The sequence below is a fragment of the Nerophis ophidion genome, linkage group LG20 (genome assembly GCF_033978795.1).
Source record: "Nerophis ophidion isolate RoL-2023_Sa linkage group LG20, RoL_Noph_v1.0, whole genome shotgun sequence".
NCBI lineage: Eukaryota > Metazoa > Chordata > Actinopteri > Syngnathiformes > Syngnathidae > Nerophis > Nerophis ophidion.
In genome coordinates this window covers 27,072,310-27,099,335 of record NC_084630.1, presented here as the reverse complement: position 1 = coordinate 27,099,335, position 27,026 = coordinate 27,072,310, and the positions used below count along the sequence as shown (strand labels likewise).

The 27,026-nt window shown below is 39.0% G+C and overlaps 1 protein-coding gene across 6 annotated transcripts in view; it reads right to left on the bottom strand.

Moving 5' to 3' along the window:
- Window positions 1-27,026, bottom strand: part of tenm3 (teneurin transmembrane protein 3) — a 779,964-nt gene that overhangs the window by 14,606 nt on the left and 738,332 nt on the right. For all 6 annotated transcript variants that reach the window (XM_061880866.1, XM_061880868.1, XM_061880869.1 and 3 more), the window contains 8 exons: window positions 14,546-14,743; window positions 14,183-14,242; window positions 6,596-6,940; window positions 4,436-4,680; window positions 4,163-4,344; window positions 2,323-2,525; window positions 279-389; window positions 41-183 (listed from right to left, as the gene is read on the bottom strand). In XM_061880866.1, coding sequence (XP_061736850.1) covers window positions 41-183; window positions 279-389; window positions 2,323-2,525; window positions 4,163-4,344; window positions 4,436-4,680; window positions 6,596-6,940; window positions 14,183-14,242; window positions 14,546-14,743 — 1,487 coding nt within the window. The remainder of the gene's footprint in view (window positions 1-40; window positions 184-278; window positions 390-2,322; window positions 2,526-4,162; window positions 4,345-4,435; window positions 4,681-6,595; window positions 6,941-14,182; window positions 14,243-14,545; window positions 14,744-27,026) is intronic.

Below are 27,026 nucleotides of genomic sequence, written 5' to 3'. Positions count from 1 at the left end.
TGCTCAGAATAGAAAAAGGAGTGGATTAGGGACAGCCTACCTTCCGGCGGGGATGTCGTAGTCTCTGTCTCCGAAATGCAGCAGTCGTGTCAAAGGATCATACAATCCACCGTGGAAACCAATTACCAGCACAAAGTCGGGGTTGGAATCAAAATAAATCTCGCCGTATGCGGTGTACTGCACCTTTACAAATGGAAAGAATCCTTCTGTCAATTCTGGAATTGCAATAGATATACTGCACGCAAACTCTCTCCGATGTTTAATGTTTGTGGACGTACCTGTTTCAGTAAGAGTCCATTGTTGCTAAAGACAGCCAGCGGGGTTCCAGTGTTATCACAGGCAATGTAAAACTCCTCTCCACTGCTGATTTCCATTGCAAAAACATGGCCCTGAGTGGTAAACATGGATGATATTCATGTAAATTTGTCATTGTTATTGTACAACTTAGAGTAGTAATGTAGAGTTATGTCAACATAAATTAGTGTCTCATTGCTACAATAATTACACTTAACTACAATTATATACATACATATATATATATATATATATATGTGTGTGTGTGTGTGTGTGTGTTAGTGTGTGTGTGTGAATGGTAAATGGGTTGTGCTTGTATAGCGCTTTTCTACCCATTTTTAAGGAGCCCAAAGCACTTTGACACTATTTCCACATTCACCCATTCACACAAAGACGGCTAAGATATATATATATATATATATATATATATATATATATATACTGAATATATATATATATATATATATATATATTTATACATATATATATATATACATGTATATATACTTACACATATATACATACATACATATATGTGTATATGTATATGTATGTATATGCGTGTGTATATATGTGTGTATATATATGTGTGTGTGTATGTATATATGTTAAAGTTAAAGTTAAAGTACCAATGATTGTCACACACACCCGTGGTGTGGCGAATTTATTCCCTGCATATATATATATATATATATATATATATATATATATATATATATATATATATATATATACATATATATATCCATCCATCCATTTTCTACCGCTTATTCCCTTTCGGGGTCGCATATATATATATACCGTATATTACCGATCTCAGGGCGGACACTCTAACCACTAGGCCACTGAGTGTGTGTGTGTGTGTGTGTGTGTGTGTGTGTGTGTATATACATACATGTATATATATATATATATATATATATATATATATATATATATATATATATATATATATGTATATATATATATATATATATATATATATATATATATATATATATGCCTTCTGCCCGATTGTAGCTGAGATAGGCGCCAGCGCCCCCCGCGACCCCGAAAGGGAATAAGCGGTAGAAAATGGATGGATGGATGGATATATATATATATATATATATATAATTACAGGCCAAATGTTTGGCAACACTAAATTGGCCCTAGTGTGTGAATGTGAGTGTGAACGTTGTCTGTCTATCTGTGTTGGCCCTGCGATGAGGTGGCGACTTGTCCAGGGTGTACCCTGCCTTCCGCCCGATTGTAGCTGAGATAGGCGCCAGCGCCCCCCGCGACCCCGAAAGGGAATAAGCGGTAGAAAATGGATGGATGGATGGATGTTTGGACACACCTTCTTATATAATGGGTTTTTTCTTTCCATAGGAAGTCCAAAGTTTAAAAAAAACAATAATAATATTAAAAATTTTAAAAACTTTTTAAAATTAATATTATTTTCAAATATATTTTTTGTAATCCATTTTCTACTGCTTGTTACTCTCTGTGTCTCCTAGCTGCTCAGGCAAATCATATTGTCATATTGGTAAAATATAACAACTGTTGAACAACTGAAGCTGCACATCAAGCAAGAATGGGAAAGAATTCCACTTTTTAATCTTCAAAAATTGGTCTCCCCAGTTCCCAAACGTTTACTGAGTGTTGTTAAAAGGAAAGGCCATGTAACACAGTGGTAAAAATGCCCCTGTGTGCTTTTGTGCAATGCTGCCATTAAATTCTAAGTTAATGATTGTTTGCAAAAATGATTTAAGTTTCTTAGTTCGAACATTATACATCTTGTCTTTGCAGTCCATTCAATTGAATATAAGTCGAAAATGATTTGCAAATCATTGTATTCTGTTTTTATTTATGATATACATAGTGCCGAATTCACTAGTTTTGGGTTTTGTACATGGTACTAGTTTAAAGAATTGATATGTAAACAATATTAAAGTGCAACATTGGTGTTGTCCATATTTATTTTATTCCCTCTTAAACACACATAACCATCTATTTGTGCAAATAAAGAATAAAAAAATGTGTTACCTGCAAGTCGTAGTAAAATGATGTGATTTCAGAACTCGAGTGGTTGTAAACATGGGTGATCCTGGTGGGGTAGTTCAGGTCAGCATAGAAGAACTGTAGATGCTGGCCCAGACTGTTCCTTGCTGCCACTCGCCTACCCAGACCGTCGTAACGATACTGGATGGTCCAGCTGGCAGATTTACTGTAAACTCGAACGAGAAGACCTGTAGTATTCCATAGGCAAAACATCAGTGTTAGAATAAATATTAAATACATCATGGTCGTGTGCAAAGTACAGAGCTTCTTTCTATAGTCTCATCACAATGTGGCAGTATTTATATATGATTTAACAAACATTAAAAAAATGTTTACCACAAAATAATTGTCATTTTACTGAGCATAAGCACACATACAGTCGCAATAAAACGTTTACATACACTTGTCAATTTTTATTTCATTTGACCACAGAACTTTCCTCCAGAAGGTCTTATCTTTGTCCATGTGATGTCAGATGGAACAAAAATGTTGCTGAGAAAAGGTGAGGCCTTTAATCCCAGGAACACCATCCCTACAAGTCAAGCATGGTGGTGGTAGTATTATGCTCTGGGCCTGTTTTGATGCCAATGGAATTGGTGCTTCACAGAGAGTAAATGGGACAATGTAAAAGTATGATTACCTCCAAATTCTTCAGGACAACCTAAAATGATCAGCCCAGAGGTTGGGTCTTGACCTCAAACACACCTCAAAAGTGGTAAAGAAATGGCTAAATCAGACTAGATTCAAGGTTTTAGAATGGCCTTTCAAAAGTCCTGGCTTAAACATGGGGACAATGTTGAAGAAACAAGTCCATGTCGGAAAACTAACAAATTTAGCTGAACTACACCAATTTTGTCAAGAGGAGTGGTCAACGATTCAAGCAGAAGCTTGTGGATGGCTACCAAAAGCACCTTATTGCAGTGAAACTTGCCAAGGGACATGTAACCAAATATCAACATTGCTGTATGTATACTTTTGACCCAGCAGATTTGCTCACATTTTCAGTTGACTCATAATAAATTCATAAAAGAAGCAAACTTCATGCATGATTTTTGTGACCAACAAGTATGTGCTCCAATCACTCTATCACAAAAAAAAAAGGAATTGTAGAAAATATTGGAAACTCAAAGACAACCATAACAACATGTTATTTACAAGTGTATGTAAACTTTTGATCGCGACTGTATATATTTTTTGACAAACATTTAAAAAATGTATACACCCAGTAAAAATTGTCATTACCCTCACCTCCACGGAAACATATTAACTGCACATCATTATTGACAAACTAATTAATTCAATAAAAGTTTTTGTTGATTTCCAATACCAGCACAAAATCATCTTGTCTTGTTAAACCATGCCAAAGCGTCAAATGCAATCATATTTTTTTTAGGGGAGCCGTATTAGAATCTTTTTTTCTGTGTGGTGTTCGGGTCTGTGGGACCCGTTTTAATTTTTTATTAGAAGAAAAATGATACAATTCATTAATGAAGAACATATATCACAATACATAATCAATGACCACACACCATACATCCCCCCTACACATTTCTATTACATATAAGATGTAATAGATGTAATAGAGACAGACAGACACACACACACACACACACACACACACACACACACACACACACACACACACACACACACACACACACACACAGGAGGAGGTCAAAGTGTAGGCACACAGAACATCAGAGGGTCAAATGTGCGAGAAAATGAGAGCAGACAGTGTTGACAAACAATGTTGCAACCCTGTGTGGTGTTCGGGTTTGTGTGAACCGCTATGATTTTTTACTAAATGAAAAATGTTTGCTCCTACCTTTGGAGTTGTATTCAAATATGTCCGCCCCTCTCTGTCTCAGAAAACCATCTTCATCCAGTTTGTACTGGACGTCTCCCAAACGGGTGATTCTGTCTCTGAGGTCGTAACGAAGAGGCGTCAACCGACCGCTGTTTCCGGGATTCAGCAAATGTAAGTTCCCATTCAGATCATAATTGTACCTGCAAGGCCAGTTCATGAGGTTTTTAGCAATTGCGATAACGCAAGTACTTTAGTACTTTCTTAAATCCTAATGTGGTGATGGTGCTGTACCTCCACATCATCTTCTCATTGAGGGACACCGTCTGCAACTGTCCATCAACGTCATAGTCGTAGCCATATTTAGTGGTGTTGGCAAAGGGTCCGATCTTAATCTCCCGCTTGGTGACTCTGCCCATGTTGTCGTACTGGATAGTAATCCAGTACATCAGAGACCTAAAGATCTCATACTGGATCTCTTTAATGCGGCCGTGCTGGTCAAAGTGTTTGGTGTAGGTCATGACTGCAGTGGAAATTATCTAAAAACAAATAATAAAATAAAATAAAAAGTGTAGAAAGAAGTAGTTAGGACAATTACTACTCCTGACATAAGGGTGTACCGGGGGCTGGGCGATATGGACGAAAACAATTCATTTTCACTTATATTCGATAGACGGATTAGTTTTTTGTATTTTGGTCCATTATGGCTCTTTCAACGTTTAGGGTTGACGACCCCTGGACTAGCTATTAACTTTCTGTGTGTAGTAGTAGTTGTAGTAAACCAGGGGTCACCAACCTTTTTGAAATCAAGAGCTACTTCTTGGGTACTGATTAATGCGAAGGGCTACCAGTTTGATACACACTTAAATAAATTGCCAGAAATAGCCAATTTGCTCATTTTACCTTTAATAATGGCGACTTGTCCAGGGTGTACCCTGCCTTCCGCCCGATTGTAGCTGAGATAGGCGCCAGCGCCCCCCGCGACCCCGAAAGGGAATAAGCGGTAGAAAATGGATGGATGGATTGAAATAAATATATTATATATATATATATATATATATATATATATATATATATATATATATATATATATACATACATATATATATAAATGGGTATTTTCTGTCTGTCATTCAGTCGTACATTTCTTTTCCTTTTACAGAAGGTTTTTTGTAGAGAATAAATGACAAAATAAACACTTAATTGAACGGTTTAAAAGAGGAGAAAACACAAAAAAAATGAAAATTTAATTTTGAAACATAGTTTATCTTCAATTTTGACTCTTTAAAATTCAAAATTCAACCGAAAAAAATGAAGAGAAAAACTAGCTAATTTTAATCTTTTTGAAAAAATTATAAAAATAATTTATGGAACATCATTAGTAATTTTTCCAGATTAAGATTAATTTTAGAATTTTTATAACATGTTTTAAATAGGTTAAAATCCACTCTGCACTTTGTAATAATATATAACAAATTGGACCAAGTTATATTTATAACAAAGACAAATCATTATTTCTTCTAGATTTTCCAGACTTTTTTTTTTTAAAAGAAATTCAAACGACTTTGAAATAAGATTTAAATTTAATTCTACAGATTTTCTAGATTAGCCAGAATATTTTTATTTTATTTTAATCATAGTAAGTTTGAAGAAATATTTCACAACTATTATTCGTCGAAAAAACAGAAGCTAAAATGAAGACTTAAATTAAAATGTATTTATTATTCCTTACAATAAAAAAAAAAAGTACTTGAACATTGATATACATTTTCAGGAAAGAAGAGAAAGGAATTCAAAAGGTAAAAAGTTATATATGTGTTTAAAAATCCTAAAATCATTTTTAAAGTTGTATTTTTTCTCTGAAATTGTCTTTCTGAAAGTTATAAGAAGCAAAGTAAAAAAATTAAATAATTTATTTAAACAAGTGAAGACCAAGTCTTTAAAATATTATTCTTGGATTTTCAAATTCTATTCAAGTTTTGTCTCTCTTAGAAATAAAAATGTGGAGCAAAGCGAGACCAGCTTGCTAGTAAATAAATAAAACGTAAAAAAAATAGAGGCAGCTCCCTGTTAAGTGCTGCTATTTGAGCTCTTTTTAGAACAGGCCAGCGGGCGACTCATCTGGTCCTTACGGGCTACCTGGTGCCCGCGGGCACCGCGTTGGTGACCCCTGTAGTAAACAATGGCAACTGAGGCGGCATCGTCATGGTTGTTGGTGCTGGACCGAATAATTTTGAAAAAACACTCATTTTTATTGTCCTTATTACTCCGAAACCTTCGCGAGTGTGGGCTAAGGTAGATTTCATCGAAGGTGCACATAAAGGTCCGCAAAAGGCTTCGGAAGGGGGAGGAGCTAGCCAGCTATGTGACACGAGCGTGTATTTCCGCTTTTAATATACAGATGCACAAACATGTTTCAGTTTCTTTAAATAAAAACAAACAATGTTGTCTCACCTGGTTGATGTCATAATAAATAACTCCAAACTTTCCAAACTGCTCCACTTTCCCCGAGATGTCGTCAAACTGGTAGAGATCGATAGGCAGCGGCGTCTCGTTGATTACTGCCTGCATGCTGGTGACTCTGAAGCTGTTGTCGTAGGTGTAGTCGAAACGTGCGTTCACCATCCCGTCCTCGCTGAAGCGGAATATCTGCCGGTCGACCAGAGGGCCAATTTGCCGGTATCGGATGGAGCAGATGAAGCCTTCACTCTGCAAGTTGACAGTCTTCAGCACGCCAGCAGTCTCGTCATATGTGAAGCTGACTCGTGTTGAATCATACAGGATCTCTGCCAGCTTGTTCTGAGGCCAAAGATAAAAAATAAAAAAAGATGTAGTATGTGTTTACAACGTCAGATACTGCCCACACATCAGCTTTATACAAGCTGTCAAACATCTGCTGCAGCATCCAAGAAGGCGTATCACACCTCAGCACCCAAAGGACCACCCCGCATTGTTAGTGTGCAGCCGCATTTCTTTTGCTCTGTGAAAAATGTATCTTTCTCTCTCTCAGCTGTCAAAAAAACAAACAAAACCGAACCACGGAATCCCATTCTCTATACAATACCCTTCCATTGAAAATGTATGACAAGAACTCATTATATTATATATAAAAGACACCTGTCATGAAAACAGTCTTTCATTCAAACCTCTACGCCAAAGAGCTGTCAAAGGAGCCCAGGGACAAGATTGTAGACCCGCACGAGGACTACAAGACTGTCAACAAGTAACTTGGTGAGAAAGAGACTACCATCGGTGCAATAATTCATCAAGAAAAAAGAGAAATGAGTATGATTGTCCTCTTGTTGGTGGGACTGCCTATAGAAGAACGCCTGTTCGTGGAATCTTTAAAAGTGGGGAGACAGCCACTACACTGTCCTTGGCAAAGAGAAGGCCAGGGTCCAATGGCATGGAGACCAAGACAATTGGGGGTCAATCTTTGCTGCAGCCTTCTACCGCCTTTGTGACCGTTGGGGAACTTCCATGCAACCATCATCTGCCCACTCCGCCGTTGAGGTCTTTTACAACGAGGAAGATAGATAGATAGATAGATAGATAGATAGATAGATAGATAGATAGATAGATAGATAGATAGATAGATAGATAGATAGATAGACAGATAGATAGATAGATAAATAGATAGATAGTACTTTATTGATTCCTTCAGGAGAGTTCCCTCAGGAAAATTAAAATTCCAGCAGCAGTGTACAGAGTTGAGATCAATTTACATAAAAGTAAAAAGTAAATAATGGGGGTTTAAATGGAAACAAAATAGAGCATATTACAATAAGAATAAAAAATAAAAAGCAACAATGGGAATAAAAATATAACAGTAAAATAAGAATATAACAAGACAATGTAGGCAGTAGTGACCATGTTATGAAAACGTATTGCACTGTTATTGTTTTGCATCCCCTGTCATCCTAGTACCGCCCGCCCCCCGCCCCAGAGAGGAGTTGTACAGTCTAATGGCGTGTGGGACAAAGGAGTTTTTGAGTCTATTAGTCCTGCACTTGGGAGGAAGCAGTCTAGCACTGAACAGGCTCCTCTGGCTACTGATAACGCTATGCAGAGGGTGACTGGCATCATCCAGGATGCTCACTAGTTTTGTCAACAATCCTCTTCTCTGCCACCGTCACCAGTGAGTCCAGTTTCATTCCCATTGTAGAACCGGCCCGCGCAGAGTCCGACGTCACTTCTTCGCTGTGGGGAGCTGTACCCGGTGGCAGGGGAAACCCAGGACGACCGGCACCTCCTCACAGCGGCAGGGGGCTGCCGGAGCTCCAGTCTGTCGGGGAAACAGCCAAAGGTGTGCCTACAGTGTGGGCTCCCCAAGCCTTTTGTCTTCCCAGACTAACCCACAAGGCAGCAGGGCAAAACAAATATACATGTAAATACAAACAATCATTGCAGCGCCATGCAAGATTTTAGCCGGTGGGGTAGGAATGATTGTGAAAAAGGTGAGGGACCACTGCAGAAATACAAGGGAGAATCTGGTTGTACGGTGAAGGGAGTTGGGACCACAGTTACCAGGAAAAGCTAAGTTTGGGTATCGTTTACATTATAACCAAGATTCAAGATCCTTTGTCGTCATATGCAAAGTTAAACAGACAGTTTTGCCATACAATGAAAATCTTACTTTGCTAGTCCGACCTTAGAATACACATCATGCCATCCATCTTCTTCCGCTTAGCCGAGGTGGGGTCGCTTCCCTCTCCCCAGCCACTTTGTCCAGCTCTTCCCGGGGATCCCGAGGGATTTTCAGGCCAGCGGGGAGACATAGTCTTCCCAACGTGTCCAGGGTCTTCCCTGTGGCCTCCTACCGGTCGGACGTGCCGGAAACACCTCCCAATGGAGACGTTCGGTTGCCATCCTGACCAGATGCCCGAACCACCTCATCTGGCTCCTCTCGATGTGGAGGAGCAGCGGCTTTACTAGGATGACAGAGCTTCTCACCCTATCTCTCAGGGAGAGGCGAAGGAAACTCCTTTTGGCTGCTTGTACCCGTGACCTTGTCCTTTCGGTCATAACCAAAAGCTCATGACCATAGGTGAGGATGAGGATGTAAATCGACCAGTAAATTGAGAGCTTTGCCTTCCGGCTCAGCTCCTTCTTCACCACAGCGGATCGATACAGTGTCCGCATTACTGAAGACGCCGCACCGATCCGCCTGTCACTCTCATGATCCACTCTTACCTCACTTGTCAACAAGACTCCTAGGCACTTGAACTCCTCCACTTGGAGCAGGTTCTCCTCCCCAACTCGTAGATGTCACGCCACCCTTTTCCGGGCGAGAACCATGGACTCGGACTTGGAGGTGCTGATTCTCATCCCAGTCGCTTCACATTCGGCTGCGAACTGATGCAGTGAGAGCTGAAGATCGTGGTCAGATGAAGCCATCAGGACCACATCAGCTGCAAAAAGCAGAGACCTAATCCTGCAGCCACCAAACCGCAACCCCTCAAAGCCTTGACTCTGCCTAGAAATTCTGTCCATAAAAGTTATGAACAAAATTGTTGACAAAGAGCAGCCTTGGCGGAGTCCAAACCTCACTGGAAACGTGTCCGATTTACTGCCGGCAATGCGGACCAAGCTCTGACACTGATCGTACAGGGAGCGGACCGCCACAATTAGACAGTCCAATACCCCATACTCTCCGAGCACTCCCCACAGGACTACCCTTGCCTTCTCCCAGTCCACAAAGCACATGTAGACTGGCTGGGCAAACTCCCATGCACCCTCAAGAACCCTGCCGAGAGTAGAGCTGGTCCACAGTTCCACGACCAGGATGAAAACCACACTGTTCCTCCTTAATCCGAAGTTCGACTATCCAGCGTAGCCTCCTCTCCAGTACACCTGAATAAACCTTACCGGGAAAGCTGAGGAGTTTGATCCCACAATAGTTGGAACACAGGTGGTTCCTTCTTAAAGAGAGGAACCACCACCCCGGTCTGCCAATCCAGGGGAAGCGCATACACATCATGCAGTTTTAAGTAAAAAAACAACTTAAATACAAACTGATGCTGGAATAGTGGACTTTAAGGACAAAAAGTGTTGAGACAACATGTATACGCATCTATCTAATCTATGTGTGTTAGTCTGTTTCAAAAAAGCCAAACATGATGAGATGAAGGTGTTTCCTAGGGTTGTAAGATGCTTCTTTGGAGCCGAACTATTCAAAAGTTAAAGTACCGATGATTGCCACACACACACTAGGTGTGGCGAAATTATTCTCTGCATTTGACCCATCACCCTTGATCATTCCCTGGGAGGTGAGGGGAGCAGTGGGCAGCAGTGATTTAACCCTCAATTCCAACCCTTGATGCTGAGTGCCATAAAAAAATCTGACTAATTTAGTGCATGGAAACATAGTCACTCAGAAAAACTTATGAACATTGATCTTTGTATGGATTCATTGTATATTTACTGTAATATTAATTTACTCCTGATATTATAACTATATAGACTCATTGCATTTTATTGTATTATTGATTGATAATTTAAAGGCAGAAATTATTGAGATTTTAGCTATCCAACATATTATGTATATGCATATTATTTATATTTATTATTTTATGAAATCGGTGCCATGTTGCCTAATGTTTGTGTGTGTAATTGATTGTGCCTTTTTTCTACGCTCTGCAAACTGACGCTGCTTCACACCAAAAGTTCCTGATAGATATATCAAGTATTTGAATTGAATTGAATTGTATTGCACAGGCCCGTCTGATGTTGGTTGAGGCGAATATGAAGTGGTCACATAGGACCAAATTGGAGCTCTTTGATATCGAGTGGTCTGGACTAGTTTAGAGGCAGAGGAATAATAACAATAATTATGTCATTTCCCCATTATAGTATAAATAAACATCTATCCTATAATAATAATAATAATGATAATGAATTACATTTATAAAGAGCTTTTCGAGACACTCAGTGAGAACTGAGAACACATCATCATTGTTCATTATGGTGGTGGTAAAATACATTTGTAGCGACAGCTGAATATCAACATGAATCATTCAATGATCAGTACATTACTGACAGCAATCTGTAACATTTTTCACTACACAATAAACACACCAAATTTGGGACCATGGAATTATCCAAAATGTTTTGGTATCCTGGGGCATTCAAAGTTCCTTTCACTGGAACTAAGGGGCCAAACCCAACTCCTGAAAAACAACCCCACACCATAATTTCTCTTCCATCAAATTTCACACTCGGCACAATGCAGTCCGAAATGTACCATTCTCCTGGCAACCTCCAAACTCAGACTAGTCCATCAGATTGCTAGATGGAAAAGCATGATTCATCACTCCAGAGAAAGCGTCTCCACTGCTCTAGAGTCCAGTGGCGATATTCTTTACACCACTGCATTCAACGCATTGCATTGGACTTGGTGATGTATGGCTTTGATGCAGCTGCTCGGCCATGGAAACCCGTTCCATGAAGCTCTCTGCGTACTGTACGTGGGCTAATTGGAAGGTTACATGACGTTCGGAGCTCCGTAGGAACTGACTGTGCAGAAAGTATTTGCACTATGCACTTCAGCATCCGCTGACCCCTCTCTGTCAGTTTATGTGGCCTACCACTTCGTGGCTGAGTTATTGTTGTTCCCAAACGTTTCCATTTTCTTATAATAAAGCCGACAGTTGACTTTGGAATATTTAGGAGCAAGGACTTTCCATGGCTAGATTTGTTGCACAGGTGGCATTCTATGACAGTTCCACGCTGGAAATCACTGAGCTCCTGGGAGCGGCCCATTCTTTCACAAATGTTTGCAGAAACAGTCTCTATGCCTAAGTGCTTGATTTTATACACCTGTGGTCGGGCCAAGTGATTAGTACACCTGATTCTGACCATTTGGATGGGTGGCCAAATGCTTTTGGCAATATAGTGCACCGTATTTCCTTGGATAGCCGCCGGGCATGTAATAAGCGCCTGCCGGGTCGAACTTGCTCCCCAAATTTATTAGCGCAGGCGTACTTTAACCACCGGGTCAAAGTCGTGACATCACAAGTGACGCCTCCCCTGTCATCATTTCCAAAATGGCGGAGGAGTTATTTTTTGCTTTTACTATGTGTAAACCAGGAGTCTTGTTCCACAGCCATACAGATCACAATGATGGTTGTGATATAAAACAACTTAACACTCTTACTAATATGCGCCACACTCTGTGAACCCACACCAAACACATTTCTGGAGAACATTGGCTCAGTAACACATTATAAACGCAACATAAGAATTACCCAGAATTCCAATGCATCCATGACTCTTGGCTATATTATGCCCCCCCCCCCCCACAACCCCCACCCCCTCTCCGTGCATCGATTGAGGTGGGCGGGGTTGGTGGCGCTTGTATAATATAGCCAAGAGTCATGGATGCATTGGAATTCTGGGTAATGTAAAGCCAATGTTCTCCAGAAATGTGTTTGGTGTGGGTTCACAGAGTGTGGCGCATATTAGTAAGAGTGTTAAAGTTGTTTATATCACAACCATCAGTGTAAAAGGCTGTTGATCAAGTATGCATTGCAATCTCGTACAAAAAGCAGCGATATGCATGCGTCCAAACGGGATGCAGATAGCATGGTGTAAAGGTGGGCGCGATGACATTTGTAGAGCAGTGGTCTCCAACCACCGGGCCGCAGCCGCAAAATAATTATATAATATTTAATTATTTTTTTTACATCACACTCCATTTTTTACGGCATGCTTTTGGTAAGCACAGGGGTGAGAAGAGGTTATAAAATTATTAGCGCCTGCTTACTTTTACCGCATACCTTGAATAAGCGCAGGAGTGAGAAGAGGTTTTAAATTAATTAGCGCCCCGGCGGCTATTCAAAGAAATACGGTACACTGAAAAAAGTGACTTTTTGGTGTTGTAAACTCTATTAGAGTAACTGTCATAATGTATACCTTATATTTTTAACATTCAGTAAGAACTAGAGTTTCTTAAGTAAAATTAAACCTTTTATTAACGTAATATATGAATTATGGGGGAAGAGTAAGTTTTACTTATGTTTCCTCATACTATTTAAATGTTTAATAGTTGTACGTACATAAACCTAAAAATATTACATAAACTTTACTCTGAAAATCTAGTGTTTTGAAACGCGTGCACGACGACGCATGCGCACAGCACAACAGGCTCTGGCCGACTGGCTCTGCTTCGGCCGTTAGGATCACTTCACAGAGCACTGCAAGGTGGTATTCTGGGTAATTCTTATCTTGCGTTTATAATGTGTTACAGAGCCAATGTTCTCCAGAAATGTATTTGGTGTGGGTTCACAGAGTGTGGCACATATTAATAAGAATGTTAAAGTTGTTTATATCACAACCGTCAGTGTAAAAGATATGGCTGTTGAGCAAGTATGCATTGCAATCTCATATAAATAGGAGCGAAGTGCTTGCGTCCTCCTGGCATGTAGACGGCATGATGTTAAGTGGGCGCAATGGCATGCTGAAGAGCAAAGGTTCCCAACCACAGTACCGTGGCTGCAGAATAATTTACATTAAAGTTTTATCATCACACTCAATTTTTACTGCACACCGTTGATAAGCGCAGGAGTGAGAAGAGGATTTAAAATAATTAGCGCTCCAACGGCTATTTAAGGAAATACGGTAAATTTACTTAAATTTTGAGTAAAATGATGTTCCTGCCGATGAAAACAAGTAAACTTTACTTTATTTGTTTAAATAAATACAACCTAATAATAACTTGGATGTAATTAAGTAACATTTGCTTAATATCTTCACAACTGTTATGTTATATGGTAAGTAGAATTTTACTTGATACTGGCAAGTGAGTCTTACTTGATATTGCAGCATTAAATTTTACTTAAATCATTCGCGTGCAAATACTTTCAATAATTTTTTTCAAGTAAATCTTACGAGTTATTTTTTTCAGTGTATGTCTACAAAATATGTTGTGCATCCCTAGTTTCAAACGTCAACATTTCAACTCATCCCCATTACTTTTTACCATTAGAACATGAATGCCTTTTTCGAGCAAAATGGCCTCTTTAAACCCAAAAATGCACATACCTGTTTGCGATAATTGTACAATATTCGGCGTCCAGTCCCAAGATGTGCAAGTCTAAGCAGCTGGAGAGAGAGAGAGAGAGAGAGAGAGAGAGAGAGAGAGAGAGAGAAAACTGTGAATTTTTAATTCCATCATCATATATCTGGACATTACCCATAAGACAGTGGCTGCTCTCAAATATTCAGATTTTAATGACCTAAACTGTGGGACCAAAACGAGCAAATTAAAAAGAGTGGACAATCTTCTTTAACATTAAAATAGAAACATTTCACTTTTAGAGACAAGCACCTCTGCTGGGAAAAGTGTGAAAACTACTGTCAAATGAGGTATGGAATGCCTGTCGTCAGTGGGACTGATGCACTCACCTGTCCGTCTTCAGAGTAGTCCACAGTAACTGAGGCGTTGCTCTCAGGGGGGGTGTAGATATTTCTGTAGTAGCCGATGGATCTGATGGTCTGCATGGTGTGTCGGGCCACGCTCGGCATAGTAACGGCTGACAGGCGGTCCCCTGAGTCGTAATCGAAAATGTACTGGTGCTGGCTGTGTAGTAGCAAGACCATGGACTGTGGAGAGAACACAAGACAGGAAGACTATGTAACATACTTTCGGTAGAGAAAGGGAGAGAAAAGTGGGCATGTGTATAGACATTTGGCTTAACTTCAATCCTAAAATTATTCCAGGGTTTGCAATTTGACATCCTTACAAATGTTTTATTTGTCCAATATATCTACCAATATGTCTACCAGGCATTTGGCTCGTCCATGTGGACACATTTAATTCCGGCTTGAACTGGGCCTCCTTTATTGGCCGTACATGCCAGAATAAACGCCAATCATTTCTACCGGTACCAAAAGTATTTCGGTACTTTTTTGGTACTTTTCTAATAAAGGGGACCACAAAACAATTAATTATTGGCTTAACTGTAACAAAAAAAATATCTCAGGGTACATTAAACACATGTTTCTTATTGCAAGTTTGTCCTTAAATAAAATAGTGAACATACAAGACAACTTGTCTTTTAGTAGTAAGTAAACAAAGACTCCTGTCCTAAAGCCAAGTTTGGCATTTATTCTTCATGTTTTAGCTTATCTTAACCCTTTAAAACAGGGGTCGGGAACCTTTTTGGCTGAGAGAGCCATCCATGAAAGCCAAATAATGAAGAGCCGTAAAATATTTTTTAAACGCTAAATCCAACTAAATAAGTGCATTTTTAAGTAGGACCGACATTTGTTAGAATATAATAAGTCTCTTATTCTTTTTAATACCATTGTTTTTCTTGAAGCTAACCCATAATAAATAAAAAACATCTTACCATTAATGCGACTTATTGAACAGATGCGGTAGAAAACGGATGGAAGGATTAAAATGCATGAGAATGATTTATATTTTGAAGGTTAATTTTAAGACTATGATTACCAGTGGGATTATTCATTACCTATCGTGCTAAGATTTATCTGAGAGCCAGATGCAGTCATCAAAAGAGCCACATCTGGCTCGAGAGCCATAGGTTCCCTACCCCTGCTTTAAAAAGTTTGGATCCCACTGCAGGTGGCAGTGTGGTTGCATCTGTGTTCCTATGGTAACCGTTTAAAGACACTGGTTTTATTATACACATGCTATACATCCAACCAGAAGGACATCAGCTAAAAGATCCACTAAACCAATTTCAAACCACAAGCAAAATGTTGGAATAAAAAGTTTCATAAAAATAAAACATGCAATAAACTTTGCACCAGTGTTTTCCCAGATACTAAAGATTTGGTACCGGTACTGGTACCAAAATGTATTTTGATACTTTTCAGTACTTTTCTAAATAAAGGGAACCACAAAAACTGGCATTATTGGCTTTATTTTAACAAAAAATCTTAGGGTACATTAAACATATGTTTCTTATTGCAAGTTTGTAATTAAATGAAATAGTGAACATACAAGACAACTTGTCTGTTACAAACCCTGTTTCCATATGAGTTGGGAAAATGTGTTAGATGTAAATAAAAACGGAATACAATGATTTGCAAATCATTTTCAACCCATATTCAGTTGAATTTGATTGATTGATTGATACTTTTATTAGTAGATTGCACAGTACAGTACATATTCCGTACAATTGACCACTAAATGGTAACACCCGAATAAGTTTTTCAACTTGTTTAAGTCGCTACAAGGACAACATATTTGATGTTCAAACTCATAAACGTTTATTTTTGTGCAAATAATCATTAACTTTACAATTTGATGCCAACAACACGTGACAGAGAAGTTGGAAAATGTGGCAATAAATACTGATAAAGTTTAAGAATGCTCATCAAACACTTACATGGAACATCCCACAGGTGTGCAGACTAATCGGGAACAGGTGGGTGCCATGATTGGGTATAAAAGCAGCTTCCATAAAATGCTAAGTAAATTACAATAAAGGATGGGGTGAGGGTCACCACTTTGAAAGCAAATTGTCGAAAAATTTTAGAACAACATTTCTCGACGAGCTATTGCAAAGAATTAGGGATTTTACCATCCACGGTCCGTAAAATCATCATAAAGTTCAGAGAATCTGGAGAAATCACTGCACGTAAGCGATGATATTACGGACTTTTGATCCCTCAAGTGGTACTGCATCAAAAACCAACATCAGTGTGTAAAGGATATCACCACATGGGCTCACGAACACTTCATAAAACCACTGTCAGTAATTACAGTTGGTCGTTACATCTGAAAGTGCAAGTTAAAACTCTACTATGCAAAGCCAAACCCATTTATCAACAATATCCTGAAACGCAGCCGGCTTGGCTGGGCCTGAGCTCACCTAAGATGGACTGATGCAAAGTGGAAAGGTGTTCTGTGGTCTGACGAGTCCACATTTCAAATTTTATTTGGAAACAGAGGACGTGGTGTCCTCCAGAACAAAGAGGAAAATAATCATTCGGATTGTTATAGGCGCAAAGTTCAAAAGCCAGCATCTGTGATGGTATGGGGGTGTATTAGTGCCCAAGGTATGGGTAACTTACACATCTGTGAAAGCATCGCTAATGCTGAAAGGTCCATACCGGTTTTGGAGCAACATATGTTGTCATCCAAGTAACGTTATCATGGACGCCCCTGCTTATTTCAGCAAGACAAGTGTTACAACAGCGTGGCTTCGTAAAAAAAGAGTGCAGGTACTTTCCTGGCCCGCCTGCAGTCCAGACCTGTCTCCCATCGAAAATGTGTGGCACATTATGAAGCATACAATACGACAGCGGAGGCCACGGACTGTTGAACGACTGAAGCTCTACATAAAACAAAAATGGGAAAGAATTCCACTTTCAAGGCTTCAACAATTATTTTCCTCAGTTCCCAAACGTTTATTGAGTGTTGTTAAAAGAAAAGGTGATGTAACACAGTGGTGAACATGCCCTTTCCCAACTAATTTGTCACGTGTTGCAGCCATGAAATTCTAAGTTAATTATTATTTGCAAGAAAAAAATAAAGTTTATGAGTTTGAACATCAAATATGTTGTCTTTGTAGTGCATTCAACTGAATATGGGTTGAAAAGGATTTGCAAATTATTGTATTCCGTTTATATTTACATCTAATACAATATCCCAACTCATATGGAAACAGGGTTTTTACTAATACTTTCCAAAGTTGTAAAAAATATGTAGAATAAATATTTCATTTCAATATTTCTGTCAACGAAGATTTGCATCAGCCTGCAAACCATAGTCATTTTGATAGTAGGCTTTTACAGCTAATATAAACACTTACATCTTGTGCTGCCTTTGTTATAAGACTGATATAAGGCTTTTCATTTTTGCGGCTACAGACAATATTTATATTTTTTGTGCAATATGGCTCTTTCAACATTTGTGGGTTGCCATTTTGGAAAAGAAAAGAATGAAAAAAAGAGATTTGTAAGAAACGCAATCTTGGGAATAATGCGATCTGTATTTTATGGACCACAACAACAGCGTTTTATTGAACTTTGAGTGTAATAATAACGATGTAATGAACAAATGAAGCGTATGAAATAAGGACAGAACATGTCACCATTTTTCTCAGTGAATTATATTTCTAAAAGGTGCTGTTGATGTGAAAATTGCAGCAGATGTCGGTAGCAACTATTGCACTCCACACATGCAAAGACATCAAACCACAGACGTGTATGAATAAGGTTTTGTGTAGAGTGAAAAAATAGTCAACGTGCTAACTGAGACTTGATAAAAAAAAAATTAAAAAAATATTTCTGGATAATGACAGCTTCTAAAGTAACTGATCGCATGCTCTGCAGCCAATTCTTTCACATAAAACAACTTGACTTTCTCTCTTTGAAACTATGTGAGGGTTTTCTTGGCTGGGTTTGTGGGATAAGTGTCCTGATAAAATATCCGCCCTTGTTTCATCTTCATAATGCTGGTAGATTGCAGTTAGCTTTTTCCCAAGAATGTGTCGGTACATTTTTCCATTCATCCATCCTTTAATTATTTGAAGTTTGCCAGTATTGTATGCTGAAAAAACAGATCCACACTATAATTTAGCACTTTCAAACTTCACTGTAGAGTTAATGTTTTTTGTGGTTGCCGAGGGATGGGTATTTTTCACATTTGAAGTGAAACGGAACCTTGGAATCGCTACCTTACTCAAAAGTACACATTTTTGGTATGTCTGTGTCTGTTCAAATGTGTTCATAAAAGTTCCATCCATCCACCAAACAAAGGCTCTTAATTTAGTCTGCTGACATATTGTGTCTTTTATCGTTCTATTATTTTGTCAACATTGTTAAGGAAAAGCGGTAGAAAATGAATTATTAATCTTCTTGTTTATATACTATTAATATCTGCTTACCTTCTCTTTTAACATGTGCGACATCTAGTGGACACATTTAGAACAGCAGTTTTTTTCATTCCAAAATTTCCTGTCATTTTTCTACTTGGCAAACTCATCCCGCGGGCCGGTTAAAACCTGTTTGCGTTTGACTCCAAATCAAAACCTATGTCGGTTTCCGTCTAGACCAGGGGTCACCAACGTGGTGCCCGCGGGCAACAGGTAGCCCGCTGGCCTGTTCTAAAAAATAGCTCAAATAGCAGCCCTTTTTTAAAATGTTGTTTATTTACTAGCAAGCTGGTCTCGCTTTGCTCTACATTTTTAATTCTAAGAGAGACAAAACTCAAATAGAATTTGAAAATCCAAGAAAATATTTCAAAGACTTGGTCTTCACTTTTTTAAATAAATTCATTTATTTTTTTACTTTGCTTCTTATAACTTTCAGAAAGACAATTTTCGAGAAACAATACAACCTTAAAAATGATTTTAGGATTTTTAAACACATATACCTTTTTACCTTTTAAATTCCTTCCTCTTCTTTCCTGACAATTTAAATCAATGTCCAAGTAAAAAACAAAATTTATTGCAACGAATAATAAATAAATTTTAATTTAATTCTTCATTTTAGCTTCTGTTTTTTCAATGAAGAATATTTGTGAGATATTTATTCAAACTTATTATGATTAATATTTAAAAAAAATATTCTGGCAAATCTAGAAAATCTGTAGAATCAAATTTAAATCTCATTTCAAAGTTTTTAGAATTTATTTTAAATTTCTTGTCCTGGAAAATATAGAAGATATAATGATTTGTCTTTGTTAGAAATATAGCTTGGTCCAATTTGTTATATATTCTAACAAACTGCAGATTGGATTTTAACCTATTTAAAACATGCCATAAAAATTATAAAGTTAATCTTAATCAGGAAAAATTACTAATGATGTTCCATATTTTTTTTTTTTTTTTTCAAAAAGATTCGGATCACCCAATTTTTTTCTCTTCATTTTTTGGTTGAATTTTAAATTTTGAAGAGTCGAAATTAAAGAAATCCTGTTTTAAAATTTAATTATATATTCTTTCCTGTTTTCTCCTCTTTTAAACCGTTCAATTAAGTGTTTTTTTCATAATTTATTCTCTGGAAAAAAAACCTTCCGTAAAAGGAAAAAAAATGTACGACGGAATGACAGACAGAAATACCCATTTTTATATATACATAGATTTATTTATTAAAGGTAAATTGAGCAAATTGGCTATTTCTGGCAATTTTTTAAAGTGTGTATCAAACTGGTAGCCCTTCGCATTAATCAGTACCCAAGAAGTAGATCTTGGTTTCAAAAAGGTTGGTGACCCCTGGTCTAGACAAAGTAGGAACGGCAATTTATAACAAGACATTCACTCAACGGCACTCCAATCTACTTCCGGTTCCTGTCTATTATGCTCAGTCTTCTGGGTAGTCTCGCATATTTTTATCAAAACAATGGTGTCCTGGCTTCAGATTCTCATTTTCAACACAAGCCGAGCAAAGAAGCAACAGTACATAACATTCGTTGAAGTGTGTCGACAATCTCTCGTCCCTCATTTCTCAACAAAACTTAGCTGTATGGATCACGCTCAACAGTTCACAAATGCTCTTAACGTGCGAGGGTAAATGTTTTGGAACATACATGATTGTTTAACATGGACCAACACTTTTCGGGTGTAAAACATACACAAAGAATGTCTGCAAGTTGGTGTTTCTTTCTTGAAATTAGAATGAATTACAATTATTAGTTCTAATTAAAACAGTACAGTAATTTGTCAATAAGCTCAAAAAACAGCCCTGACTGCACTAAAAGTGTCTACTTTTAAGTCTGGGTTGTTTAAAACTATTTGTTCTCTAATTGCTGTTTTGAGGCAAATGTTCAAGGAACACTACACACATTAACAAATTCAATGTTTTTTAATGTTATTGAAAAAAAAACACATTGCAACTTTTGCTGCAACTTTCTGAAAAATCTGCTTCAAATTCAAGCATTGTTGGCCGTTTGAGTTCGAGTTTATTTGGAACATGCAAAAACTGAAATTTAAGTAAGATTACATATCTCAAATAAGGGTGACATTTGCTTTTCTTGTGTCTGATAAGAGAAGTGGTTCCAGAGCCCTTGGTGTGCGTCGAAGTGAGTCCGACTACATTCAGCCGGAATTTCTCTACCTCGCGCACTAGCTCAGGCTCCTTCCCCCCGGGCGAGGTGACGTTCCACGTCCCAAGAGCTAGCTTATGTAGCCGAGGATCGGACCGCCAAGAGCCCTGCCTTCGGCTGCCACCCAGCTCACATTGCACCCGACCTCTATGGCCCCTGCTATGGGTGGTGAGCCCATTGGAGGTGGGACCCACGTTGCCTCTTCGGGCTGTGCCCGGCCGGGCCCCATGGGTACAGGCCCAGCCACCAGGCGCTCGCCATCGTGCCCCAACTCCGGGCCTGGCTCCAGAGGGGGGGGTCCCGGTGACCCGAGTCCGGGCGAGGGAAATCTGGGTCCTTTGTTTTTTCTTTTCATAGAGGTCTTTGAGCTGCTCTTTGACTGGTCCCTCAACTAGGACCAGTTTGCTTTGGGACACCCTACCAGGGGACTTAAAGCCCCCGGACAACATAGCTCCTAGGAGCATTGGGACACGCAAACTCCTCTACCACGGTAAGGTGGCAACTCAGAGAGGAGTGCCTGGGGAATCTGTGGTGGACTCTCCTATTTCTGGGGCTGAGGTTGCTGAGGTAGTTAAAAAGCTCCTCGGTGGCAAGGCCCCAGGGGTGGATGGTATCCGCCCGGAGTTCCTTAAGGCTCTGGATGCTGTGGGGCTGTCTTGTTTGACAAGACTCTGCAGCATCGCGTGGACATCGAGGCCGGTACCTCTGGATTGGCAGACCAGGGTGGTGGTCCCTCTCTTTAAGATGGGGGACTGGAGGGTGTGTTCCAACTATCGTGGGATCACACTCCTCAGCCTTCCCGGTAAGGTTTATTCAGGTGTACTGGAGAGGAGGTTACGCCGGATAGTCGAACCTCGGATTCAGGAGGAACAGTGTGGTTTTTGTCCTGGTCGTGGAACTGTGGACCAGCTCTATACTTTAGGCAGGGTTCTTGAGGGTGCATGGGAGTTTGCCCAACCAGTCTACATGTGCGTTGTGGACTTGGAGAAGGCATTTGACCGTGTCCCTCGGGAAGTCCTGTGGGGAGTGCTCAGACAGTATGGGGTATCGGACTGTCTTATTGTGGCAGTCCGCTCCCTGTACGATCAGTGTCAGAGCTTGGTCCGCATTGCCGGCAGTAAGTTTGACACATTTCCAGTGAGAGTTGGACTCCGCCAAGGCTGTCCTTTGTCACCGATTCTGTTCATAACTTTTATGGACAGAATTTCTAGGCACAGTCAAGGCGTTGAGGGGTTCCGGTTTGGTGGCCGCGGGATTAGGTCTCTGCTTTTTGCAGATGATGTGGTCCTGATGGTTCCATCTGGCCGGAAACTTCAGCTCTCACTGGATCGGTTCGCAGCCGAGTGTGAAGCGACCCGAATGAGAATCAGCACCTCCAAATCTGAGTCCATGGTTCTCTCCCGGAAAAGGGTGGAGCGCCATCTCCGGGTTGGGGAGGACACCCTGCCCCAAGTGGAGGAGTTCAAGTACCTAGGAGTCTTGTTCACGAGTGGGGGAAGAGTGGATCTCGGCCGATTTGAAAAATTCCAACACCAACCATTGGACTCATTCAGAACATTCAAATGTTTAAGCATTTTTAAAAAAAAATCCAGCTTTTCTCGAAATTCCCACATTTCCTTTGAAATGAATGGGACATTTTTCAAAGTTCCACAATTCCCACAATTTCAAACGGATTCAAAGCATTCCACCTTCAAAACATTCAATTCATCCTGGAAATTTAAATAACCATTTTTCCATGTTCAACAAATGTCCAGGATTTCCTGTTTTTTTCACACCTTATTTCCAACCTTTTTTAGTGTGATGACTCCTTTCACATTTTTCAACCCACTTCAACCATTCCACCGTCAATACATTCCTCTTAATCAGGACAAAAAACTAAGTTGTTTTTTGAACTGGAAAAATTCCCGGATTTCCCGAGATTCCAAGAATTCTTTAATACCATTTCTCAATTCAAGTTGTTACTACTTTAACATTCCTCGACCGATTTGAAAGATTCCAACACCAACCATTGGACTCATGCAGAACATTCAAATGTTTTTGCATTATTCAAAAAATTTGCGCTTTTTCCCAAATTCCCACATGTCCATTGAAATGAATGGGACATTTTTCAAAGTTCCAAGACTCCCACATTTTTATCCGATTCAAACGGTTTCATTTCAAAATATTCAGCCTGTTCAGGAATTATGTGCTTTCCTTCAATAATTATAAAAAAAAATCCCAGATTTCCTTTAATTCACAGCTTTAAGGACATTTTCCCCATTTAAATAAATAATCAATTTGTCAAACTTCCACAATTCCCACATTTTTCAACAGATTCAAACCATTCCACCTTCAACACATTCAATTAATCCTGAAAAATTTAAACAACCATTTTTCCACATTCAACAAATTTCCAGGAATTCCTGTTTTTTGTAACCTTATTTCCAACCTTTTTTAGTGTGATGACTCCTTCCAAGTTTTTCAGCCCAATTCATCCGTTCCACCGTCAAAACATTCCTCTTAATCAGGACATAAAACAAAGTTGTATTTTGAACTGAACAATTTCCTGGTTTTCCCATGATTCCAGGAATTCTGTGATAGCATTTTAAATTCCACATTCAACATTTCTTGGCCGATTTGAAAAATTCCAACACCAACCATTGGACTCATTCAGAACATTCAAATGTTTAAGCATTTTTCCCAAAAATCCAGATTTTCTCGAAATTCCTACATTTCCTTTGAAATGAATGGGACATTTTTCAAAGTTCCACAATTCCCACAATTTTAAACGGATTCAAAGCATTCCACCTTCAAAACATTTAATTCATCCTGGAAATTTAAACAACCATTTTTCCACGTTCAACAAATGTCCAGGAATTCCTGTTTTTTTCTAACCTTATTTCCAACCTTTTTTTATTGTGATGACTCCTTTCACATTTTTCAACTCACTTCAACCATTCCACCGTCAATACATTCCTCTTAATCAGGACAAAAAACTAAGTTGTTTTTTGAACTGGAAAAATTCCCGGTTTTCCTGAGATTCCAGGAAGTCTTTAATGCCATTTCTCAATTCAACCTGTTACTACTTTAACATTCCTCGACCGATTTGAAAGATTCCAACACCGACCATTGGACTCATGCAGAACATTCAAATGTTTTTGCATTTTTCAAAAAATTTGCGCGTTCCCCCAAATTCCCACATGTCCATTGAAATGAATGGGACATTTTTCAAAGTTCCACAACTCCCACATTTTTATCCGATTCAAACAGTTTCATTTCAAAAATATTCAGCCTGTTCAGGAATTATGTGCTTTCCTTCAAAAATTATAAAAAAAAAATCCCAGATTTCCTATAATTCACAGTTTTTAAGGAGATTTTCCCCATTTAAATAAATAATCAATATTTCAAACTTCCACAATTCCCACATTTTTCAACAGATTCAAACCATTCCACCTTCAACACAATAAATCTGTCCTGGAAATTCAAACTACCATTTTTCCACTTTCTACAAATTTCCAGGAATTCCTGTTTTTTTCTAACCTTATTTCCAACCTTTTTTAGTGTGATGACTCCTTTCACATTTTTCAACCCATTTAAACCGTTCCACCGTCAAAACATTCCTCTTCGTCAGGACAAAAAAAACAAGTTGGTTTAAGAACTTGAAAAATTTCCGGTTTTCTCAAAAAATCCATTATACCATTCTTCAATTTAAAAACTGCTACTACTTCAACATTTGTAGACCGATTTAAACAATCCAAACACCAACCAATTCAGCTCATTCAGGAATAAAATTAGTTATTTGAAGTGAAGTGAATTGTATTTTGTTGGATTTGGTTGTCTTTTTATTTCATAGTCAGATTTTAGAACAGCTAAAGTGTCAGCCTTTTACATAGACCTTGAATTTGGAATGTTGGAATGAAGACATAACAATCTGTTATCTCAACTGTCCGAGGTAGGGAGGAGAAGAAGAGGGGCGGGTGAGAGTGAGTGAGGAGGGAGAAACCGCCATTTTAGGATGAGATCAATTTGGACCGTGCCTTTGAAATGTTGTATCTAGATTGATCTCCCAAAACGCTTTGGTTATAAAATATCAAAATGAGCAACCTCTGTCTCTGATTGATTCAAAACCGGCTTATGTGTCATAAAAGAACCTGGGAGCGTTGACCGAAGGAAGAACAGGTTGGAACGCAAAAATTTATATAGCGCTTTTTCTCGAGTGACTCAAAGCGCTTTACATAGTGAAACCCAATATCTAGGTTACATTTAAACCAGTGTGGGTGGCACTGGGAGAAGGTGGGTAAAGTGTCTTGCCCAAGGACACAACGGCAGTGACTAGGATGGTGGAAGCGGGAATCAAACCTGCAACCCTCAAGTTGCTGGCACGGCCACTCTACCAACCGAGCTAACTGATGTCAGGTAATTCTCCCAAAAAACATAGTTCTCAAATCAGAAATACAAAAATAAAATACAAAATGGCACACTTGCTTTTGTCTCATCCAATTGTCTTTGTTGTTATACTTATTTTACTGGGAACAGCAAGTGTTCCCAAAGTGATAACTTTGAGGGAAATTGATTTTTAAGTGCTAGCTTCTCCTTGGCACTTTTGCAAGCCATGACTCACCCATTAAACACTTGTTGTCCCGCACTTTTAGGTATTCATGTAAGGCACTGTTTGATTTTACGTGAATCCACACCCGGTAGTACAATCGAAAGTGGTCGGTGCCTATAAAAGCACCAAATTCGGTACCCATTCCTAACTATATAAGAAATCGGTCCTGCTCTGTTTTAAATCGAATGTCCCGTGTTGAAAATGATGAGAAACCGTTCCACCCTTAATAGACATTGACAAATAAATTACGAAGAAGATTTATCTTGTCAGTGAAGCACTAAATTAAAATATGCGCCTGTTTGTGTGTGAAGTAACATGTGAGTTCCAAAGTAAACTTGGTCATTAATGGTATAGTCCTCAAGACCCCGATCCTAAATGTCCGCATTACGGGGCACAAACATGACACCAGTCAAACAGCAGGACTTGTGTTCGTCAACCTTTTCATAGAGCTTTTGATATTTGTAAGCCATTTGGTGAAGCTGGGCCTGTTGGCCTTTATGCAAAATATCCTTGCTGCACCGATGTCTGTGCTTGCATTTTAAGTAGTGTTCATTGTAGCCACGGGGGGACATTAGTAGGCAGTTGACATTATCTACTGGCTCAGGCAAATGCGGTTTGCTGTCATGTCCTGTACATGTTCTACAGTAAATACCCCCCACGGTCATTAATTACATATTTTTAATTATTGCTGTACCACAGCAACAGTTAAAATGTTGAGTGGCTTTGTTGGCTTTCTGCCAGGAAACCAACTCATTTAAAGTTGTGTGCTGTGTTCAGGTCTGTAGTACTTGGCCACTCCTTCACCTTCAGCATCATTAGTAAGGAAGCCATCATCTTGGCTGTGTGTTTGGGCTCGTTATCATTTCTCAAAGGCTAGGGGTTATGCTGCTGTTTTCGAATGTTACAGAATATGTTGGAATTCAATGAACCGCAGCTCCCCACTGAAAGTCCTGTAGGTCCTGGTACTCGCTTGTGTTGTCAGCGAATATAATTTACGCTACTTTTTTTCTACACTTTGAACCCTGCGGCCTAAAAAACTGTGCGGCTGTGAATAAAACGCAAAAAATAAAAAGGATTTCAGAAATGTTAGGAGTGTACGCGCTTTACTCACTTTTGTAAGATATGTACTGTATTTTCCGGACTATAAGGCGCACTTAAAATCCTTTTTTTCCCTCAAAACTTAACAATGCGCCTTATAACCCGATGCGCCTAATGTACGGAATAATTCTGGTTTGGCGTACAGACAAGCTCGGAGTATTTTTATTTTGTATTTTTGG